This window comes from Toxotes jaculatrix, chromosome 9 (genome assembly GCF_017976425.1).
Source record: "Toxotes jaculatrix isolate fToxJac2 chromosome 9, fToxJac2.pri, whole genome shotgun sequence".
In the NCBI taxonomy this organism is placed as follows: Eukaryota; Metazoa; Chordata; class Actinopteri; family Toxotidae; genus Toxotes; species Toxotes jaculatrix.
Window position 1 is genome coordinate 15,177,480 of NC_054402.1, and position 13,089 is coordinate 15,190,568.

General features: G+C 40.3%; 1 protein-coding gene across 1 annotated transcript in view; it reads right to left on the bottom strand.

Annotated features, from left to right (window-relative positions):
* Positions 1–13,089, bottom strand: part of LOC121187330 (cytoplasmic dynein 2 heavy chain 1) — a 111,820-nt gene that overhangs the window by 80,815 nt on the left and 17,916 nt on the right. Inside the window, exons 35-49 of the mRNA XM_041046522.1 lie at positions 12,648–12,798; positions 9,786–9,991; positions 9,037–9,219; positions 8,585–8,767; positions 8,022–8,245; positions 7,678–7,793; positions 4,378–4,577; positions 4,030–4,161; positions 3,731–3,863; positions 3,262–3,469; positions 3,013–3,142; positions 2,144–2,299; positions 1,605–1,864; positions 298–544; positions 6–157 (exon numbers count right to left, since the gene is read on the bottom strand). Coding sequence (XP_040902456.1) covers positions 6–157; positions 298–544; positions 1,605–1,864; positions 2,144–2,299; positions 3,013–3,142; positions 3,262–3,469; positions 3,731–3,863; positions 4,030–4,161; positions 4,378–4,577; positions 7,678–7,793; positions 8,022–8,245; positions 8,585–8,767; positions 9,037–9,219; positions 9,786–9,991; positions 12,648–12,798 — 2,681 coding nt within the window. The remainder of the gene's footprint in view (positions 1–5; positions 158–297; positions 545–1,604; positions 1,865–2,143; positions 2,300–3,012; positions 3,143–3,261; positions 3,470–3,730; positions 3,864–4,029; positions 4,162–4,377; positions 4,578–7,677; positions 7,794–8,021; positions 8,246–8,584; positions 8,768–9,036; positions 9,220–9,785; positions 9,992–12,647; positions 12,799–13,089) is intronic.

The following is a 13,089-nucleotide window of genomic DNA, read 5'->3' on the forward strand; positions in this document are numbered from 1 at the left end:
CTTACTCTATGGTGCAGATGCGTACTATAGAGGAGAAGCGGGAGGTGAGTGAATGGCTCCCGACAGCACCCCCTGTTGACATGGAGGCCACCACCTGGATGTTCTCAAGACTAACCCACTCCAGATTTTCGTCATAGAACCCCTTATATGTCAACACCTGGAGGAGAGACATAAAGTGAGGAAAAGAAGTACTAAAGTAATTTAAAGTAATTTAAAGTTGAAATGGGCAACTGAAATTGAAAATCCTATCATCCATCCGTCTGTCTGTCTGTCTTTTGGTCGATGTATCCGCTCTACCTGTTGCAGGAAGGCAGTGAGGTTGCTGGTCCCCCATTTGTCTGGTTTGGGTAGATTGATGTCTTTTAGGTAAAGAACCAGGTTCTCACAGTCCTTGGGTCTGAACACTCGTCCAGTGTTAGAGCTGAGCAACAGGCAGGTCTGACTGAGCTTCTGTAGGACATGGCGAGATGAGGTCTGCGCGCTGCAGTGAACCACAGCGACTTGGGTGGAGCGCAGCCGAGAGAAGGCGTAGCGTAGGAGCATGCTAGGCAGAAAACAATCCACAGAAAAAGGTCAAGAAACACACACACCTTTATATATTTATGTGTGAAGAGAGACGTGATCTCACACTGTGTTAAAGCTTGAGCTAAATGCCTAAATGCTTCAACCTTTTCCCAGCTCAGTTTCATGTATGTTTAGGATGTTGTCACAGCAGTAAGGGAAGAGGGGAATTGTTTGTTAGTGCTGTATTTAACAAGAGGGACTTTTGGGATCTAGAGAACAGTGTTTGTCAGAACAGACCCAAAGGCAAAGTGAGACATTTTATAAGGGCGCAAAATAGAGATAGAATAATTGATTCCAGTAAATGCGTGTGTAAATTAATTAGATGTTCTTATCCGCAGACTAAGCTGAAAAACCCAGTGCTGGTGACCTTTCAGGCAAAGTGAGGGAGGACAAGGGGATGAGAATAGAAAAGAGTGAGAGAGACTCAACTGGAGTGTAAAAGGCAAACTGAGCGACCCTTGTTCTTCAAATCTCTGGGGTAGGAAGCAATTACTTTTGAGGCAACAACTCTGTGTGTACACATTCAAGAGCCAAAGCACATGCACGCGCAGATCTGTTCCTTATTCTGACTTGTCAGTGCCTTTATACAAAAGGTCAAGTCTTGAATAAAAGAGGCTTTGATATCAGTGTTGATTGTGTGCTTTGTGTGCTTTTCAGCCTCCGCATTTGATTGCCTCTGCCTAACAATCCATAATGCACACTCTTACACCGTGGCCTCACTAAATCTTTTTCTACAAGAAGGCCAATTGGAGGTTTGCATGGGAGAGTGCCTGCTTAAACTGTATCTACAGAATGCCATTGCAAAACATTATAAAACGATGACAATAATCTTGCTTAAAGAGTTAATATAAATTATCCCAGTGATGGAGTTAGTGTTAGTAGCTGTGGTAGTTGTTGTGGCTTTGCATGTGATTTTGTGAATTCGTGTATGTACAGTTCACAGTGCATCTCCAAATGTGTAACTTTGCATGTGTGCGTATATGACTATGTTTATGATTATGCAAATTTGTGTGCTTTTATTTCTGCATATGTATAATTACCCTTTTCCACAGCCCTCTGGCCCGACCACCATGAAGGGCTGCCTGTGCTGAGTAGTGAGCCAAGGGGAGAAACAGCGTAGACCTCTCTGCATGTCTGGAGTCTCTATAACAGGTAGTGTGTGTGTATGAGAGAGCTGTTCCAGAGTGAGGCCCTCGGGACGCTGGAATTTGTAGGCTGCTAGCTGGCCACTGTCAGAGTCATAGTAGATATCTAGTGGTTTTCTGGCATCTGGTGGGCTTTCCCTGGCCCAGCTCAGTAACTACAGAAGTACAAAGAAAGAGAGCAAGCATCAGGATCAGGACCGGCACCTTTCTGAGTAACAGCATCACTGAAGTTCCCCACCAGGTGCATATCCTGCATTAGTACTTGAATGATGACTCATCTTTCTATGTTTTTTTTATCAGTTCCAGCTAAGAAGACTTAATGTAAGAAACAAGCCTTTAAGGTTGAGACATGAATAAAATTTAAATCCTAAAACTAAACTGTCCTTACTGTCGCCCCCTGCCCGTGCAAAAAAAGAAAACACAAGGGTCCTTACCTCCTTGGAAAACTCCTGTCGCGTTTTGATGTTGAGGTTTCCTCCCAAACCTCTAAGAAGACCAACAATGAACTGACCTCTCTCTGTCACAGCACTGAGGTGTGACAGACCATTGAACACTGTACCCACCAGACTAGTCTCCACCACAAAGTCATTCTGATGAAAGTAAAGAAGAGCAGAAGAGTTTATACAACTTTGAAATAAAAATCTTACAAATATTTTGGAATAAATGGAGTGAAAACAAGGGTGTGAGTGATACTCAACTAAACAGAATATGAAAACTGTTTAGTTTCAGCTTGGTCTGAAGTTATTTTGGAGAGTTTATCTCTCTTGTGTGATGTTGGCAATTAAATATATTAAAATATAAAGTTGCCCAGAGTATATGGAGGTCATGTATTCAGTCAGTCCTATATTTTAGTCACCAGTATGGCCAGTGTGCGTCGACATACACAGAAAATGTTGCTACATGTTGTTCAGTGCATACAAAATCATCAGTGCTGTTTCAGCATTCAGGCCAAAACCTTTAGTTATCTCTGCCTATGAGATAATGTTTTCACCCATGTCTGTTTGCTGGTTTGTTAATTTGTCAGCAGTATTACGCAAAAAGTACTGAAGCGATTTGCACTGAAACTGGTGGAGCACTGGAGCATGGGCCAGGGAAGAACCCATTCAAATTCTGGGGCAGATCCCGATCCTTTACTATGAATTAGAATTTCTTTTCTCTGAACTCTGGTGTAGGTTGCATGGCACTGGCCTTGGCAGAGGTCTGTTCTCTCTAATTGCCCTTCTTGTTCAAAGTGTGTTTAAATTCGGCACCAGTTTGAGTGTTTTTGAGCCAGTGTGAAGAAGTAGGATAGAACAAACGCTACCTGTTTGAGGACCCAGTCCAGGGCTCGTTGAAAGTAGTCTCCCAGCCAGTTTTCTAGGTTGCTGCGACACTCCTCTGGCTGACCCCTCAACCATGACTTCACCAAGGCACCCACATCTATGTCCTCATCACTATCGATGCAAGTTGGAAAAAGGGTAGGTCAGAAAAAAAATCAGTGAGACAAGCCAGTTAAGAAAGATGGAATTTAGTACAAATAAACAATTAAAACTGTCTGCATAGGTTGACTGACCTGAGAAAGATCATGCCCATGCGAGAAATGGTAGCTGGTGAGGCACAGCTAAGGTCGTGAGTCTCAAACAAAAAGTTAACATTGGGTCCGAACTGGATGCGCTCTCCACTGGGCATGGTTAAGAGCCGATTATCATCAAGCACAGAGTTCAGACTCTCGATCCACTCTGGGTCAATGTCACCATCACACACAATCCATGAGCTCACCTCTAGAAAACACAAAAATACATCTACTGTACATACAGTCCATTCACCTCAATACATCCAATGCAGAGCAAAACAAATGTAAACTACTTCAGGATAACTGTATTCAGTCCGTGTAGAGTGTACTAGGTGCAGTGCAAGAACTTTTTCCAGTTAAAGCTGCCAATACCGTGCACTAAACAATATGCAAGCTCTCAAAAGTCTGACTGAGCAAGACGGAGTGTTAGAACCTATTTGCACCTATTTTAGTGGTGTCTCTTCCTTACCCTGTGGTTCTCTGACCACATTCCTGGCACTGTGTGTGAGGACGCCATCAGCCCATTCTCTGGTGTCCATGTCTATATGTCCAAGCAGCTGCTGTCTAGGCATGGCCTTGGGATTCATTGTGTACTGCTTCACCTGCAAGAATACAAGCAAGATGGCACTCAACATTGGAAAAGTTTTTTTTTTCTCTTGAATAAATGCTCTTCATGCTCTTTATATCTAAATAATACAGAATTTTGAACACATGTAGAGTGTGAATTGCTGAAGGAGAATCCAGGTAGGCAGTTGGTCTATTACTCACCAGTTTCCCTGTCTTGCTGAGAGCAGCCCTAAGCATCCTCCAGAGTGTAGACTTTCCCGCTCCACTTGGCCCTACAATGACTACACCCATACGCTGCCTCAGCTGTTCATTTAACTCCAGTGCCTTCTTCAGCTATGTAGAGATAGAAACACAGTCAGCAATTAATCCGTGATTTTTCCACCATCATTCAAAAAAAAACAAAAACTATCCAATAATTGTCTCAGTTAATGTTAAATATTTTTTATGGAGTAATCTCAAACACTGTCCAAACATCACTTCACATCATGTACTGTATTGTGATAATAACATGTATATTCAGCTAATAAACAAATATCCTCCTGCACACACCTGGCTGGGAATAAGCTCAAGTCGTGCCTCCTTGTAGACTTGTTCTAGCGCATGCATGAGTATCTGGTCCTCCACGTCGGTGAAATTAACTCCAGAGAAGACGTCTCTGACCAGAGCGTCAAACCGGGAGCTATCGGCAAACGTCAGCTTGGACATGGTGTTCAGTCTCAATGCCTGCACCACCAGACTACTCTCCTGAACTGAATGCAGATGAAAAAGACTGATTTAATATAAAACTGTTACAGCTGAAAAAATACATAAAACTTAACTTGTCCATTTTCTTTGCCCTGTTATAAAAGTGCTAATTACCAAAACCCGTCATGATTTAAGACTGTCGATACTTTTCCAAATCTCTTTTCCAAAGACGTTGGCTTTTCCTGCAGGAAGAAATGTTGTTTTTTTCTCAGAAGAGACAAACACGTGGCTCGACTACACACAGAGACAAACACCAGAAAACCTTGGGGACTCATTGACAGACAGGAAGCGCATGTGGTGTGTGTGTTGATGTGTCTGCGTGTGTGTTGGACAGATAAAGGGCGGGTGGTGGAACAGAAGGATTTGAAAGAGAGAGGGATGGATTCAAGAAGAGGCAGAGAGGAAAATGAAGAGAGAGCGATAGAGGAGGGTGTATTGAAAAGCAGAGACATGAGGGGAAGATGGGTGGGGGTGGGGGGACAGGGAGCGAGAGCAAGTGGGACGAGAGCAGCATCGACTGCCAGGTATCAGAGAGAGAACTAACAAGAGGTCAGAAGGAGGGGGAAGGTGGTGGGGAAAGAGGTACTGAAGAGGTAAACAAAAGAACTCAGGCAAAGCATTTGGGAACAAGAGAATGGAGAAGGACAAAAGTACAGACAAGTGTAAAGCTCAAGGGAAGAAAAGTTTTTGAGGGGAGTATTTGGGCTGGATGTCAATTGATGTGTCTGTATTAGAGGATTTAAAGGGCAAGGACAAAAGCAGGTGTGTAGAGAAAGTGCTGGTCAATAGAGCCTTTTGATGTTCAAGTACACTCATGCATAGTGTTGATCAAGCTGCATTTAAGAGATATTCATGCACAGAGACACAGATAAACAAAACATTTTGCAGTGTGACCCTGCTGGGTGCAGGATAAGCATCTCCGAACCAGATCAATTTTCACTATCACCTTATCCTCTGATCTGTTGCATCAGCTCTACAACTTTCTATCTTTCGGGTCAGAAGCTTACTGTCAGTGCAGCGGTTTCACCTATTCCCAGAGGACATATTTTTTAGACACTTCGACCGTATGACAGTTCATTATCAGATTTTTGACTTTATGTAAAAATAAATAAATAAATCAAATTTGGATTATTTAAACCACACATTCAAAACATAGTGCACCACAAGGACATTATAAGCCATGTAAATATACTACATCCTGACTGCACTGACATTTTAAATAATGGATATGTGAACATAGATTATTTGCAAAAAGAAAAATCATATGTAGACATCAAATGCTGATGTTATAGAAACAATTAAATTTTGATTTATACATTTTTTTTAAAATTTCATTCTGATCTGTTGAGTAGGCTGTCACAAGCCAGAAGAAACAGGCGTCACATAACTTCATTGCTACAATCAATTAAATCATTTGGTTTCCAAACCACTGAGCAGAATGTTCAGTGATTTGTTTATCTCATCAGGTGGCTGATGTTCACATCAACAATTAGTTTAGAAGTTATCACTAAAAATACCACTTCAGAACCACTGAGCTTTCTGGACATGTTTTGGAACTAATTCAATGTAACTGATTTAGTGGCTCATGTCCTACAATCAGCTCTCAGCATATAAATCAGGTACATGTAATTTGAGTGGTCCTGCTTCAAACATCTGAACTGGGCTTGTTTATGAATGTTTGCCATGAACTGTGGCACGTGTTGCTGTTTTCAAAACCTCTGAAACAGTAAAATAACACAAAATGACAATATCATGTTACAAATGTTTTCTTAGCCTGTCCACGCTTAGGCTGTCTCAGAGACATTTTTTGATTTGATCCATTGCTGCATGTAAAACGGCCATTTAGTCCTTTTTGCTTATTTGTGCTACCTGATGGACTTCTACTTTATTACTATACAATTTTTTCCACCTATGAAGCATGAATAAATTCTCATATTGAGTAGTGCGTAAAAAGTGACAAGGTAATTTTCAGTAGCTTTCCATTATCAAATGTCAAGACAGACACTAGGAGATTCCTGACCCACGAAGTGTGTTAAGTAAAACTGCAAACAATTGTTAAATCCCTATTTACAGCAAATTCCCCCTAATGTCCAACAACAATGACCATGGAAATATTCTTTCTAACACACCTTATAAACAAAATTGATATGAGGACATTGTGTAGAATGGTTGCTTAAATACGTATTGTCTGCATATCCTGAAATAATTGTGTCTCTATGTTGTCTAAAAGATTAACTCCCTCAGAACACATCAGCTTTTAGATCTCATCTCAACTATATTATTAGCACAGTCTCTAAAAAGAGCAGCCTGTGCCCTGCTTAAATTTAACTAGATAAATCATCTGTAGCAGGGTCATTCAAATTTGTCATGAAGGGCTAAGAGAACACATAACGGTAACCCATCAATTTTGACAGCTATAAAAAAAAAAAGAGATAAAAAATTCGATGCAGCAGAATTTTTAATTCCATGCACTCTTCTTCTTCCTTGTCAGAACCTGACACCTACATTACCAACAATTCAACTCAACTGCAGACAGTTCAGTTAGAGATTTGGGAGTATTGTGCTTGTAGCAGTTAATACAGTTTCAAGCCAAGTCTCTCTAGCCTCAAGCAGAAATGAGGACTGGGCTATAGAATGTTTATTCTTTATTTATATTAAGTTTTAATTTCAAACCATAGTCCATACCAACTGACTTCACTGATTAGCACTACGTCAGACCAAAAGAAGTCATCAGTTAAATCACCTGGCACTGTGTTTGGCTAGAAGCCTGCCTGTTTTTAGGCCCCTGATGGAATGAGATCGTACACCTCATCGTGTATTTTTAATTCAGTTAATCCTTATGCTTTGCATTAGTCACATTTGTCAAACATCCACCCCTTTGCTAGATTTCTGTGTCACATTTTTTGTGTCATGTAGTTTTGTTTCCCCAACACAAAAAATATTCAGGTACTGTGTACTACTGGCAGCCATGAATGTGACTCGAGGTCACGGCCCATGATGCACCCACTTTCTGCTAAGTTTCCAGTCACGCTCCACTATTGGAAAAGTAAAGCCTTACAGAGATATTGTATCTTAAAATAAAAAAATAACCAGAGGGGGTCTTACTCTTGTCCTTGTCGTGACTCTTCCTCTGTTGCTGAAGGAGACTGCCACAGGCCTTCAGCACTGTCTTCAGAGCACGCAAACCCCAGTCATAGTGCTGCTGGGGAGTCAACAGCTCCCTGGACATACAAATAAAGGCACATTTTCACACATACTCTCACACATTCTCAATTAACTTTAGCACTGGTAGTAGCACTAAGGGGCGGGAGGTAGAGGATAACTTATCCACAAAATCAATAGAGTGCATTAGACAGTAGTGGCACTTTAGACCCACACAGACAAGAAGACCAGATAGGTGATACACATATAATTAGTATTCGGGTGGAAAGTATTTCCACAGTTTCTACCTGGCCAGGTTGAAAATTGCAACCAATTTGCGTCCCAGTATTTCTCCATTTTTGAAGCCCTCAGAGTAGAGGATGACCTCAGCAATGAGCTCGTTGTCTGGCCTGCTCATGGCCACAGGCCTGAACAGCTGTTTCAGGTTGTCTGGAAGCTTCTGCCGGCCTCCGTAGCCTTTTCCTGCAGGGTTCAGTGTGATGAACACCCCAGAGTTTGGGTCTAATTCCACCTAGAGTATGAAGAGAGGAAGGAAAGGTTATGTTATTTTCATTGATTAAAAAGTGTCTTATCATAGCATGAATATATTTTGATTGACGACTAATGACGCAGCCAACTCTTCCACAATAGATAAATTATTACTCAATAACTATCTTTATTATGTATTAACAGACTGATTAAACAGAAAGGCAAGGACTACAGGTTAATGTTAAAACTTGCACTGTGTATGTTCATGTATGTATGTATACCAGCATGAATTAAACAGAAAAATATAATAATTGAAAAGGTTTCTGACATCAGTACTTGGAAACATTAACATGTTTATCAGCCTCTCTTTGTATTTTCTGACCTCCTTCCCCAGCAGTTCACATGTGTGCTTGTGATGTTTGAGAGAGTCTTGGATGGCCTGAATCTGCATGGAAACTGCAGACAGTACTGCTTCCTCCAAACGGTTAAACTCATCAAAGCAGCCCCACGCTCCACACTTCACTAAGCCCACAAAGATTCGCCCCATTGACTTCACATCGATTCCCTGAAAAACAGACAAACCAGAAAAAAGATCTTGCGTGCTCTCACCGACAGTTGTTCTCAATTACCAGTCTTGTTGTGCATGTGTGTGCTTGAGTGTGTGCTCATATGTTGAATGATGAGAAATTAAAACGTCATTAAGCACCTGCATAGCATACATCCATATGTGCGTACAATGGATATGTTCATTCAAATGTGTATATCTGGACCTGCATATTTTCAGAATATGCAGAAATTAAATCCTTCACATGCTCTCTAAGAGCCTCTTTTCACCTCATCACAGTTGAACACCAGCACTTGGCGTCCAAACAGCCCCCCCAGGGCTTTGACCGACTCAGTTTTGCCTGTGCCAGCGGGTCCGTAGGGGTTCCCCCCAAGCCCCATCTTCATGGCCTGGGTCAGAGTAAGGTAGCACTTATCAGTCAGTGGAGTGTGCACCAGCTTAGCTGCATTCCCCTGGGATGGAGAAGAAAGTGAGTGATAACAAGAGAAAGAATGTGACAGAAACACAGTAAGATGACCAGACAGAAGTAAAGATATGAGGAGTGAGAGAAGGGTGGAAGGGCATAGGAGGATAGAGGCCAGCATAGAATAAAGGCAAACAGAGAGATGATGGATAAAAAGAGTGAGAAATGAAAAACACAAAGGACAAGAAAGAGAAAATGAAGGAGAGTGAGACTGATTCTAGCATGTGTTTTTAAAAGGAACTGCAGTGGGGGAAACACAGCATGACATCTTCAGGGTTCCTCATCTCTGCATAAACACTGCCCCCAATAGGTATAAAATAAAAAAGTTCATGTAAACCTGGATTTTGTAGTTAAACGGTTTCCTTCTCAGTTGTGGTTGAGGATTAAAATAAAGCATTTACAAACGTGTGGATGCCTGATACTACATTTAAAGAGACTATAGTATGTATATTAATTATTAGGTGCAGTCCTAGCAACATCAGGGCATGTTTGAAAGTATTTGTCAAGTCAGCTACAAAAAAGAAGAGTACATACAGTAACTACATGCCAACACACCTGGTATTCATAAGTGTAGCTGAATTGTGCATCCACCATACGTATGAGGCAGCATTTGTCTGGTCCCATGTAGAAGCGAAGCTGCTTCTTCCAGGCCCAGGCATCAGGACTGGTAACTTCTGCCTGCTTAAGCTCCTTCACCACACTGATGTTGTGGATGATATCCAGGATTAAGGCCTTCAGCTTCAACTGCAGGACACTGGACTCTGTGCAGGAAGTCATGCATGAATATCAGGGTGGCAGGACTGGTAAAATGACACACATAAAAAAACTTGATCATAAAGGAGGATGTCATTTACAGTATTCATCAAGGCCAAACCTATTTGGCACTTGTATATAAAAAAAATATAGATATATATGTACACCAGTAAACACAAACGTCTGTATTATATTTTATGGTTTAGCGGTAAAACGGCAGGTTTTTTAAATCCAATGCAAGCTCTCTGTAACATAAATTCCTCTTTGTCCCTTTTCTTTATCAGTTACAATAAATGTAAAATTCTTAACAATCTTTACACTAAAATCTAACACAGTAATTACTATTTTGTTTAGTGTTCTTTGTTTTGTGATATTTTCCCCAGGTCATTAAATAATAAGACAGATAACCCTGGCAGGCACTCTTTTAGCTGCTAGATGGTAGATGTTAATTGTAAGCACACAGAAATTGCTTCTATGTTACCATAAAACAGAAGCTCTTGTGTAAGGAAAGCTGTTTGAAGTAAAAATGCAGAATTGTATTGATCAATGAGCAGAATAAATGGGACCACTCACTGTGTAAACACACCCAAAATCTCAGGTGAAATGTTTAAACAACAATTTAGAAAGGGAAACTCTGTCAGACATAAATGCAGCTCCATTGATACCCTGGAAAGTCAAAATCATAAACAAATACTGGCTTAACTGTCAATGACTGTACAAAAACAAAAGGCACTTGAAGTAATTTATAAAAGGTGTCATTGTTATAAACTTGTTTGGCATCCCCAATTATTTAGTAGTTTGAGAAGAGGGTAGTGTCACAGCTGAGCAAATAACAAAAAAGATAGAGAATAGAGAAGAACAATATAATTGTAGTAAGAATAATACATAACTATACACATATGCATAACTATGTATGTTTATTTATAGATACAAATATAAAAATTACTAATCTAATAGTCCATACGTAATAAACAGAATTTCTTTTTACTGCTAAACGTCAGCAACAACCCCAAAAATCCTGTATGGCTATAGAGAGGAAGTACTTTATATACAGACATTTTAGGCTTAGATGTCTGAATCACAAATCTTCTTTGTGGATTACTTTTCTACATCCATCTCTGAAGCTGGGATTTGATATTGTAAACTATTATGGGTTCAAATGCCATCTGCTAGGTACTGTGGATGCTTTGGGTGCCTTGTATTTAGGAATGCATCACTGATGCCACAGTCTTGCCCCAGAGGCGTACAAAACACCTTGCCAAATGTACACCATCCTGTCTTATCTCTCTGCCAAAAGGGGAGATAGCTCCCACTCCCCGCCTGGGTTTATGGCCCATTTATGTAGACTGGGTAATTAGATTATCCTTCTTGTCATTACTTTAGCTGCTTTAATCAGTACCACCACTCCACAGCCTCTTCAGCCTACCTGGTTGTTTTAAGGGAGCTGGTAATTTGATGAGATGTTATCATGGAAATGAGTTCTATTTCAAGAGTGGATGGTAAAGTTTTGCATGGAAGACAGTCACAAAATGAACCATATCATCTGGAAATATATAATAGTCCTTATCATAGTGTCATGCTGAAATATCTGGTATTCTGTTCTCCAAATCTGACCGGCCTGCTAAAATACTTTGTGCAAGTGAATGCATCTGCTTTCACAGATGCATTTTTATATGACAGAGAAATTTGGAATTTGGCAGCAATGTCCCGTGAAATGATGCCACTACCAGGGTTATGGAGGAGCTTTTCATCTCATGCATGAATAAGAAACCTTGATTTAAATTTAAAAAGTCCTTTTTACAAATTCAAGTTCTGTTAAAAAAAAAAAAAAACTGCTGTCATGCTTCACATAGCTATATATTCAGCCCCAGGTCATTAAATTAGCCTGGCAGCTACTTTGTCTGCAGCTTTAAAGGGTACTGCCCCTCTGCAGGCTCCTGTGTCTGACTGGCTATCAAGAGATTCACACAAGAGCAGTCATTTGGTGTTAATCTCTCAGTCCTAAGTAACAACCCAAGATTATGATCAGAGTGCAATCATTAACAGCACAAGAGGGAGTCTGATAGTGGAACAAAGCACCAGTGTCAAGTAGCAACTGTTTGTAAGGACAGCCGCAGATATGTTAATTTTGTCAAATGTGATCAGAAACATGAAAAAGCAGGACACGGTTGAGGAATCTGCTTCAGATATAAATGAGGTTAAGCGTGTGCTGGAGATACATCTGAACATTTAATGACCTTTTGACAAAAACCATCGTACAAACAGTGATACTCTGTCTCTCAGCTTCCTCTTTCTATCTGGGTATTAGTCTCACAGACTAATACTAATTTGGTTATTAACACCACAAGATGATACAGTATATGGCTGAGCAAACTTAGGGAATGAAGTGTTTAAAAAAACAGCCACTTAATATTTATTTCAGTAACATATCTCCAGGTGAATTGTGTCTCTAAACTGCTGCTGTTGGTTTAAAATTGCACTTTCACGTCAGTATTTTGTTCAAGCTCAAATGAAGACACAGTGGCAAAGCTTCTTTATCTAGTAGGATCGCTCAACATTACGAAAAGAAAGTAATTTCAAAGTTCTGGGAGAAGTTACATTAGTCTGAAAGGAAACACATATATTCACCAATACACATCAACAAACACACACACACAGGCCTACCTGTGTTAGCAGGATCATCAGAGCTGGTATCTACTGTAGTGTAGTGTTCTAATTTGGCATTGAGCTCCAGCTCCAGCTGCTGCAGATTCTGGTCTTTTAAGGCTCTTTCTACATCTTCAGTGAACTGGATTTGCTCCGCCAGACACAGAATCTACATCAAAAATAAGAAAGTTCAGACACTTCAGAGTAATTAAGAAGAAACAGGAAAATATCACATCCCAGGACACACCGTCTTACAGCTGCAGAATTACTGGCATATGGTCTTGGATCTCAGCTTGAACAAAACATTATAATAAAGAACTATAAACACCTGCAGTTTACAACAAATAAATGTAGCATTGTTTCTACTGCTGAAGAAACATTTAGCTACCTCAAAAGCCTTTGGGAATATACAGAAAGAACAGATATTGTATCTTCATATACAAAAACTATATATAATAAG